General features: G+C 37.9%; 1 protein-coding gene across 1 annotated transcript in view; it reads left to right on the top strand.

The window, feature by feature from the left end:
• The window catches only part of Smp_176630 (selenocysteine-specific elongation factor,putative), a gene marked incomplete at both ends in the record, with an annotated part of 20,642 nt that extends 12,113 nt beyond the window's left edge, over nt 1-8,529 (top strand). Inside the window, 4 exons of the mRNA XM_018791764.1 lie at nt 1,945-2,257; nt 3,950-3,990; nt 6,269-6,506; nt 8,396-8,529. Of these exons, the coding sequence (XP_018645086.1) occupies nt 1,945-2,257; nt 3,950-3,990; nt 6,269-6,506; nt 8,396-8,529 (726 nt within the window). The remainder of the gene's footprint in view (nt 1-1,944; nt 2,258-3,949; nt 3,991-6,268; nt 6,507-8,395) is intronic.
• Nucleotides 8,530-11,157: the final 2,628 nt, after the last annotated feature.

Here is an 11,157-nt window from a genome sequence, read left to right on the forward strand (position 1 = left end):
CAGTCTCGCACCAGAGCACTTAAACTATAGACCACTGAGCCGGCATCCAATGGTCGTCCAGTGCTTCCAGGTTTTCTATGGTGGTCTAGCTTCAATTGACTCATGATTTCAACTATGAAACTACTGAATTCTCCACAAAACCCCTTCTGATCAACAATTAGATGTGTCTTTTTATTTTAAACCTGTACTTCAAGCAATCATGAGTTATTGAAGATGTTTCCATATAAGGATGTTGGTGAGTTGAATTTGACCTATTACATTAAGAAATACCATAGTAGCATAGTTTCAATACTTCCGATATATACCTATATCAGTATGGGGTTGTGAAGATTATTAAGCTTTTGATTGAGATCATGAATTGATTGATGTTTGACCATCATCGTAAAACTGGAAGCACTGAACGTCTGTTTAGCCCTAGTATAGGACTCCTCAGCAGTGCACGAACCCTTAACCTCTAGACCATTGATCCGGCATCCAACGGTGTTAATGTCTAACCTCAACTAATCCATGAAATTACGTAACTATCTTTCATTTTGCTGAGGTAGATATCTGTCTCTACCTGACATTGATTAGCTCCACTGGTCACGACTTTGTTGAGGATGTTAGATCCCGAGAACTCACTTGGAAAAGGTCCTAACTTTGTAATTTTATTCTGAAAATTTGAATTTTATAATTCCGCGCTAAGTAACGCTTAGTTGACCTCCAGCTTACATTTTGCACTCGGAAATCATTGGCTGTCATTCGTTGACGGATTTTTTTAGTATGCTTTTTTTGTGACTCTCCCAACGGCGTCTTTATTTATTTATTTATTTAAACACATACATATTGGTACAAAGGGGCATCAGATATATATGCGCCACACATAACAAAGAGAATGTGAAGAGAAGGAGGGAAGATGCGTATATATATAAGAAAAAAAATAGGATGAGAAAAAAGAGAAGAGTAATGATGGGGGGAACTGAAATGTACAATCAGAAGAACTCTCTCAGTTAAGAAAGTTATAACCACTCTTTATGCAGAAAGTAAAAGAAGGTTGCAGCAGGATCGCCACTGGCTTCTATTCTGAGCCATATCTGATAACGTCTCTAGCCACTGTGTTGCATCATCTCTCGGACCCCAACCAGGGAGTCGTGAAGGACCAACAGAAGCTAGCTTTTTTAGCTTTCTTTCATACCACGACACCATGTCATACACTGACTACGTCTCCGCTTTTTCCAACCAGTCCCAGGGTCGGCAAATAATGCACGACGTGGAATTCTCTGGGACGACATTCGTAAAACATGTCCAAGCCACCGAAGTCTATGTTTCAAGACGGTGACACCAATTGAATTATCGTCTCTGCGTTCGAACACACGATGCCGAACCTCTGCATTACTAACATGATATTGCCACTGGATGTCAGCAATCCTTCGGAGACAACGATGGTCGAACACAGAGAGTCGTCTAACATCCTCAACTCAAGGGCGTCTATATCATTGTGTTAATTAAGCTTGATTTGTATGCTTAGTGACCTCGTATTTTCTGAGTGCATGTAGAATACATTCTGTACACCTCATCAAAACTTCTTGATCTAGTTAGCAAGGCAGGGGACAACAGATTAGAATAGCCTATCGTGTTACTGTGTCCTATAACCTTCATTCCGTTTACCGACTAAAGTGAACTCGTAATAACATCAAGTACATCAGACTTCTCACTAGAACTCCGAGAATTCCCTCATGAAGCTAATCACCACTGGTAGGTCCTGTGTTCGAATCCCGCGAGTGCAGGATCGTGGATGCCCACTGCTGAGGAGTCCCATAATAGGACGAAACGGCCGTCCAGTGCTTCCAGGTTTTCCACGGTGGTCCAGCTTCAACTAATTCATGATCTTATTTATATAAAATTACTAAAATCTCCACAAAACCCCTTTGTAATATTTTCCTTTATCTAATTTTTATCTTTTAGGGTGATCGTGCTGGTATATGTGTACCACAATTAGATTCTAATTTATTAGAACGTGGTCTTGTTGGTGATATTACTTCAACCGATAATTTAATACCATGTTATGCATGTATATTATCAAATGTTAAAAAAGTATCCTATTATAAATTATCTATTAAAAGTCAATCACGTTTACATATATTTATTGGACAAGAAACAGTATTAAGTAGTTTAACATTTTTTACTAAAATAAAATTGGATAATCATTTAAACAATCCTTGTGAATTTGATAAAACAATAATGTATCAATATATTGATGAAATTTCTAATGAAATAGGTTAGTTATTATGATTATTATTGTTTTTCTATATATGAATGCCCTGGTACTGCCGAGAGTGGGGAGAGTCCGCTCTTCGCTCTCGAAATGCTTTTACATGACCACGCGTATATAGTCTCTGCCAGAGAAGTCCTACTCACTGCCTCGTGGTGCGGATGTTGTTTACGAAATTGAGAAGACGAAAAGCGAATGTCCGGCGCCTTAACCGGGTTGGTGGACAAGGCGAGTCCACCTAGGGGAGTTGGAAAACCCTAATTCCAAACCAATGGTACACATGGGCTGACTCCAGTATCCTGAGGGAACAAATGGCATATGAATCAATCGTTGGTCACCGACTACCATGATACCGCATCTTCTTACGATGTTCCACTGTATTGTGGATCAGGTCAAAGGCTCTGGGTCTGGCCCCCTAAGAAAACCACCTGCTTCAGTTCGGGCACCTGGGCAGTATCACAGCCCTCAAGCAAATCGAATGAGATTTGTATGGCGCATATGTATCTGGTGCTTCCTTGTACCAATATTTATGTGTTTAAATAAATAAATAAACTCCTGGTTAGAGAAGGCAGTGAGTAGGACTTCCCTGGGAGAAGTTGTATGCACGTGGTCATGTGAGAGCATTTTGACAGAGAGGGCGGGCCCTTCCCACTCTCGGCCGTACCAGGGTATTTAAGGGCGTTATCATTTAAAAGAAATAAAATAAATCATTCATTATGAATTGAATTTATCTTCTTCTTTCCCTCATAGTTTTATTCTTTATCTTTCTATTAAATTAGATAGTGAATAAATGACTCAGAATAAGCATATGATGATCATGGAACTGCTGCTCGCTGCCCTAATGAAGATTTTGCTGGTAACGTAAACCAGCAAGAACAAGTTTCTAGAAAGTCAACAGAGATTCCTTTATCAAACAGATCCCTAAACAAATTAAAAATCCATACGTACAGTCTCCTAATTGTTGTGTAGCTCATTCTACTTATTTGCGTATATTGTTTGTTTGCATTCTTTTTATTATATTTAACCATATAAATATTGGTACAAGGAAGCACCAGATAAATATGCGCCGCACAAAGCCCATTCGATTTGTGTGACGGTTGTGGTACTCCTCAGGTGCCCAAACTGAGATACGTGGTTTTTTTTTGGGGGGCCACACCCGGAACCTTTGACTTAAAGGTCTGATCCACAAGGCAGTGGAGCATTGTGAGGAGATGCAGTTCCATGGTAGACGGTGACCAATAATTGGTTCACACGCCATTTGTTCCTTCAGGATGCCAGAGCCCATGTGCACTATTGGTTTGGAATGAGGGTTTTCCAACTCCCCTAGGTAAACTTTTCGTGTACACCAACCCGGTTAAAGCACCGGACATTCGCTTTTCGTCCTCTCACTTTCGTAAACAACACCTTTGTCACGAGAAGTCAGTGAGTAGGACTACCCTGACATAGACTATATACGCGTGGCCATGTGAGAGCATTTCGAGAGTGAGGGGGGCCCCTCCAACTTTCGGCCGTACCAGGGTATTTGGGGGCTTTATACAATCTTTGATCATAGACTTGTTACTATTTTTGTTAACAAGGCTTTTATTGTTTATTTATATTAAAGATCAGAAGAGGTTTTATAGAGATTTCAATATTTTCATAGTTGAAATTATGAGATTAATTGAAGCGAGTGCGGGATGGTGGATGCGCACTGCTCAGGAGTCCCATACCGGGACGAATCGGCCGTCCAGTGCTTCCAGGTTTTCCATGATGGTGTAGGTTCAATTGATTCATGATTTCAACTATGAAAATATTTATATTAAGTAGTATTATCAGTTTTTCACATATATTTACATATTTAGTTCTGCATAAGCAGTATATCTGTTTAGTGGTTGGCAGTAGTTAGTCGAAATCCGTTAGACCTGAGTTTGGCGTTGGTTGACATTTATCAACAAGGTACACCTAGATTTTCAACGAAACTGATCTTTTCTATGGGGTCCAAGTTAATATCACTCAGTTTTACAATCTATGACATTATCATTGAAGTATTCTGGTCACAACTAACTTGTAGGACTGAGATATTCAAGTCTGAATGGATGTGATGATTATGTGATTTTGTCTCTTTCTCATAATTATCAGAAAGGGGTTTTGTGGATAATATAGTACTTCAGTAGTTAAGTTCATGAGTCAATTAAAGCTAGATCACCATGAAAGGTCGTTTCGTCCTAGTGTGGGACTCTTCAGCAGTGCGCATCCATGATCCCACCTCTCGAGATTCGAACCCTGGACCTATCAGTCTCGCGTACAAACTCTTAACCTCCAAACTTAATGGTCTAGAATTTTCTCATAAGTTATAATTTCAATCGTTATGAGTATCGAATGTTCCAGTATTTCAGTTTTTGTCATTATAGCGTAGTTTTTTAATAGTACACTTAATTTCTGTCAGTGCTCTTTAGCATATGTTTGTATCTCTTGTAAGAATAAGTTGAGTTTTATGATTCCACATCATTTGACTACCCACCAATTCGAAAATAAGCAATGGCGAATGTGTATCCACTCTTTGTATTCTCCCAAATTCTAATCTTTTGAATTCTTCATGTCCCTTTTTTCTTTTTCCAAATTTATTTCGTTGGATTATACTCCTTCAATAACATCTTTAAACCATAATCTTTCACATTATTGCTTATACTCTTACTACTTCTACCACTATGGGATTTGAATCGACAACTACATCTCTGTGCTAATGTGGTCTGGCAACTCGAACTGATGTACATACGTACGTACGAAGTTCTACGTTGTGACTGACTGACTGACTGACTTTCTATCTAGTCGTCGTTTAATCATACCCCATGGAAGTTAATGATGAAACTTTCATTTATCTAACTCAAATGTTTCATACTTCTATATCATCATCCAGTGTAGAAATATAGATATTCTTTTTACCAAGGACTCAGTCATTGTTTTGACAATATTGATTACCAATATCAGTCAGTCAGTCAGCTACAACTCAGGACCAGTCACAGTTATGCATCGGTCCATGTTGCCATACCTCGTTAGCACAACAAGATCAACACCGGATTCATAGAAGTAGTTAATTTAGTGGTGGTAGTATATAAAGAAAGGTTGTATATAAGGATATAGTATAGGAAGGAAAAAAGTTATGAAGCAATTTTAATCTCAAGGTTTAAAGGAAGATAAAGAGTGTATACACCTACGCCATTGTGATCGATTCTGAGCCATGTCACCCAGAGTCTCCAACCATTGGTTACGATGATCACGCCGACCCCAACCAGGTAATCTGCATCTGCCAACATGGCTCAGACTAGAAGTTAGTGACTTCAAGCACTGATGCCACGTTTTGGTTTGGCTGCCGCAAAGTGTCTTCCAACAATCTCCAACACTAGTCAGCATTGCGCGTTGTGGTAATCGGTGTTCAGGCATACGTAACACGTGGCCTTACCATCTCAGTCGATAAGGTTTCACGACCTCATCATCACCCCATCATTTTCTAATACCCTGCGCCTAACCTCACTATTACTTACTCGGTGATCCCAGCAGATGCGAGCAATATTTCTAAGGCATCTTTGGTCAAGTACTAGTAACTTGCGAGTATCTTCTATCTTTAATGGCCATGTTTCACAGCCGTAAAGTAGAACAGAGCGAACTGCTGCGTAGTATACTCGTCCCTTAATTGATAGACTGATATCTCACCTTCGCCATAGGTGACGTAAGTTGGCAAAAGCCAAACGAGCTTTTTGAATCCGTGCTGAGATTTCGTTAGACACCAACCCATTAGGGCTGGTCAGACTTCCAAGATAATTGAAGTTGTCGACGCGTTCGATTACTTCGCTCCCTACCCTTAGTTCAGGTGTTGACGCAGGCCAGTCCTGAAGTAACAAATTACATTTAGATAGGGAGAAACGCATCCCAAACATCCTGGCATTATTACTCAGTTCTAACAGAAGACTCTGCATGATTATCTATATAGTCTTTATTATACTTGATGCTTTGGTATCATAGTTCTATCTCCTTTTATAGGTATGTAAATCAAAAACTCGCCGTGGTCAATTAGAACGAATTGTTAATCCACGCATGTGTATTGTTAATGGTTTATTTAAACGTGAAACTAATTGGGATATATTTATTGGTTTACGGGCTTATTTAATTATTAAATCAAATGAAGATTCTTCTTCTAATGATAATCACATTCAACGTATATATGGTTATATTGAATCTAGTTTTGGTCAAAGTGGTAAATGTCGTTTAGCTTTAGAAAGTATGTTTATTTAATCTTGCTTAATTTTTGGTTAATTTATGTAGTTGAGATCATGAGTCCATTGAAGTTAGACCACCATCGAAAACCTGGAAGCACTGGACAGCCGTTTCGTCCTATTATGGGACTCCTCAGCAGTGCGCATCCACGATTCCGCACTCGCGGGATTCAAATCCAGGACCTACCAGTCTCGCGCCAGAGCACTTAACCGATAGACCACTGATCTGGCCGACATCCAATGGTTTTAATGTCTAAGCTCAACTAATCCACGAAATTTACTCTTTTACCAGGTATAGAATGGTGTATTTTTCTTTAAGATGTATTTCAACTATCAGGATTATTGATACTACAAGGTTGTTCAAACCAAATTAGGTGAAGATCGCTTCTAATCTGCTACTTAATGTCTAAAAGTTGGACTCCTTGACTAGTGTGACCTTATAATGTAGTGGTTGAATGGATTTTAATCATCTTTTTGTACGATCAAACTTTTATTGTATTCACACGACAGTTAAGGATTGAAATAAAACTAAGGTCTTTTTATAAATCTGTTGGATCACAGTCAGTATCAAGCTGTGTTAGGTTATACTGCTGATATGAATTCTTAAGCTATCCATGATTTTCTTCCAACAGTCATCAGCTCCTGTTGAAGTGTTGTTATTGGCCTTATTTTATTTTGTATATCCATGGGTTTCTATCCGTTCTGTACACTTTTTACAGTTAGGATGCCTAAATGTCTGGAACTGACAATAGCTCCATGAAATCATGGTGCGACCATTGAATGACGCATGTCATTATAAATGTGTCAGCTATTTGGCTTGATTATTTGAATCATTAATATTCAATAGGGCTAACATTTTGCCTATTGCTTCTACTGTTCGCTTCACCTCTATCATTAAAATGGTACCACTAGTTTCTGGTGTATATGTTCAGGAAAGTCCTACTCACTGCCTTCTCACACCAGAGGTGTTGTTTAAGAAATTGAGAGGATAAAAAGCAAGTGTCCGGCACTTTAACCGGGTTGGTAGACACGTAAAGTCCATCTAGGACAGTTAGAAAACCCTCGTTCCAAACCAATGGTACACATGAGTTCCAATATCCTGAGGGAACAAATGGCGTATGAATCAATCGTTGATCACCGGCTACCATGCGACTGCATCTCTTCACGATGCTCCACTGCCTTGTGGATCAGACCATTAGCTCAAAGGCTCCGGGTGTGGTCCCTTAAGAAAACCACGTGCTTCAGTTTGAGCACCTGGGCAGTATCACAGCACTCACACAAATCAAATGAGATTTGTGCGGCGCATATATATCTGGTGCTTCCTTGTACCAATATTTATGTGGTTAAGTAAGTAAATAAATAAATATGTACACATGTTTAAATGTACGTTTAACTCATTTTTCACTTTCACATAGTTTCATTGAAGAAATTCATCCTATAATCGGACATGTCATCAAGGTATCTGTATTTCTTGGAAAACATTTCAATTTATGATTTATTGACACAAATTTCCAAAAGTCGTTAAGAAGTCATCATCAGAAATGTACCTTACATTCATAAATGTCAGAAGACTATAACTGTTGCCCTTAATAACTTTTATGTATAGTGAACGGGTGGATTCTTTTTTCCTTTTTCGATATCTCTTGGTTACTGTGGTCCAGGACTTAGGTGGGAAGAAGGTTGCTTACTAATCCAAACACCTCACTTCTAAATCACTGGATTGCGTGTTTGAATCCGGTTTCACTTCAGTTCAGGTATCTGAGACTTATTAGTATAAACTAAGTAGAACTCTTGTTTTTACTTTGTATTCAGACGTGTAGTTGAATAAAATGAGTACGTTAATAGGTCAAGTACAGCGACTATATGACCCTTTTATTATCACATCTTCATTTAGATGACCTACCTGATGAGATATTAGCACAGTATTCTTCAAAAGCTGGTAGAAAACAAATATCACAACCAGATATTGAAGTGATACTTGAATTCAAAAAGAATATATTTGATCCACAACGCCGTGTTATCCAATAGCATATATATACACAATATAGAACAAAGAATTGTTTCTTTACCTTTTGAAGTACTTTTGTATTTTTCTCCCTTGAAATTGTCAAATACATTGATGTCTATATGATTGTGTTTTATCATTTTATCGTAAAATGGCTTTCAATGAAGGTGTGTGTTAACAAGTTCGTGGATAAGCAACAAAGATGGATAGTGGCTAGCAGTGGAATCTAGTTTAACTCGCGTTTCGTCCTATTTGGGAATCATCAGATGGATGTACCTGCATCTCAGAGTTGATGTTCACTCTCTAGGACTCGAATTCAGTATCTTTCGCTTCAAATGCCATTGCGTTATCCACTCGGCCACTGAGTCCTGATAGAGAGAGTGAGACTGATCAGTTGCATTTTAAAAACATCAATGGTAAGATTCAAACAAACAATATTTAGTGAATTTAAGTTTGTGGATAGTTTCTCTGAATTCATGGAATCGTGGTACCTTCCTTTTAATCTATTTGACTTGACTAGCTTCACAGAGTGAACTGTTATTTCAATGATAAATATAACCTTAGATAGGTTTAAAAGAAAATCTGACTGAATCTTTGAAATTCCATTAAGGTCAATTTATTAGGGCGTTCCTGAAAATTTCTCGTAATAAACATGACAAGCTCAGGAAACATCAAAAAGTATTTTATCCTATCAGTGTTTGATTATAAGTTTTGCTAGAAATATCACCCAAATGAAATCACATGTAGAGGTTTTGATTGACTGATTACTACACTGTTACTATGTTTAGTAGCATTCTAGAATTTTCAGGAAAACCTAAAGACATTTCAAAAAAATACTATAAAAACCTTATATTTTCTGTACATAAATGAACTTTTGGAGTAAAGTGCTTCTCGTATATTTTACGCCTTTCCTCCCGTGTTCAAATCGCTGTGTAGTTCTGGCTTGGAGATTACGAGACTAGCTCACGATCCTAGTATAGCGTTCAATCAGCAAGACTTATCACAATTCATAATAAACTTGACCCATCTAAACAAGAAGTCATGTTACTGTTAGTGTTCCGAATCTGTAGAAAAATATTCGTGATACGGATTTCAGACTTTTATGCGTATGGTTGTACGTTCATTTCATTTTTTTGTATCGTATCCTGAATGAAGCAACATTGAACTGTCATATGTATGATTTAATGTTATTGTACCATTGGATGTTCATGGTATTTGATACAGACATATTAAATGAACATAACTGTATATTCATTTTGCAATACGACACCCAACTAAGTATATAACTGTCAAATATATTAGTTCAATTCTATTGGCCAACTTGTGGTGTACGCTACTTATGTTGAAAAATATAAATAGTGCGTAACACCAATCACTGGCGGGATACTATCAGCAACAGCATTTTATGGGAGAGGACAAACCAGCTTCCAACTGAAGATGAAATTAGGAAAAGACGTTGGAAGGGAATAGGGCGTACATTGGGGAAATCACGAATGTGCATTACAAGGCAATCCCTAACTTGGAATCCGGAAGGGGAGCAGAAAAGAGGAAGGCCAAGGAACACGTTACGCCGGGAAATAGAAGCAGATATGAAAAGGATGAATAACAACTGGAAAGGATTTCTCAGCACAGGGTTGGATGGAGAATTCTGGTGAGCGGCCTATGCTCCTCCAAGAGGGGTAACAGGCGTAAATAAGTAAGTAAACACCAATCACAAATGGAATGACTGGAGAGAATACGATTATATAAACAGATTATTTGTAATAACAACAGAATTGAAAGAAACATGAATTATGTAAAGAATAGCTAAGGGGAGATGTGCAAATATCTTATTCAATGTATAGTTTTCATATTTCACGAAGGTGCTATTTAATTTTGCATTAAACAATAAATTAGTCTTCCCATCTGAGTTCTTCGTTCACTACAAACTCGTGATTAATTCTAATACCTTTCATGTGGATCGCAATATTCATTGGTTTGGCTGTCTGTGTATCCATCTGTCTGTTGGTCGTATCCCATTACTATTTTCATCTAATAGTACTTGAGATACGCTGATTAATTAACACTTTGGATGGTTTGTATTTTTATGATGGTAAGGATCGAACACAGTGCTAGATTGATTTCACTACAATACAATTACTGGATATTTTGTTGCTAGTGTTGTTTTTCATTCGAATACAACTACTAGTGACTCTAAGTACCAATGTCAATATAAACCCAATCATAAAGAGGTCTCGTTCTGCTGTTAATCCAGTATTACTATTATTCCAGTCCAGCTATGTCTATTTAGTCCAACTGTACCCTGATTGTTTATCACCACTGTATATGCTAGTGAATTCAATTACAGAAATATATATTTAAGAGCGTTTGTTGTATTCTCTTTCTCAATTCATTGGTCCTCGGTCATTGATTATGACGAAAAGGGACATAACAATGTTTTCTGTCATGTGCTATTATCTGTTAAAATGGTACAATATGATCCCGTTCTGCCTATCGCAAGTCTGACCTCCCAACTGTATTTCATTAAAGCCCTAGTTCAACTGAGATTACTAGTAATTTGTAACGAAATTTCAAAACCCTAGTGTATGGGAGTTAAATGAAAAAAAAGTACGATTGTATAAGGCTTTTGGACGGTGAATTTTAGTATAATG

This window comes from Schistosoma mansoni, assembly GCF_000237925.1.
Source record: "Schistosoma mansoni, WGS project CABG00000000 data, chromosome 1 unplaced supercontig 0076, strain Puerto Rico, whole genome shotgun sequence".
NCBI classification, from domain to species: Eukaryota; Metazoa; Platyhelminthes; class Trematoda; order Strigeidida; family Schistosomatidae; genus Schistosoma; species Schistosoma mansoni.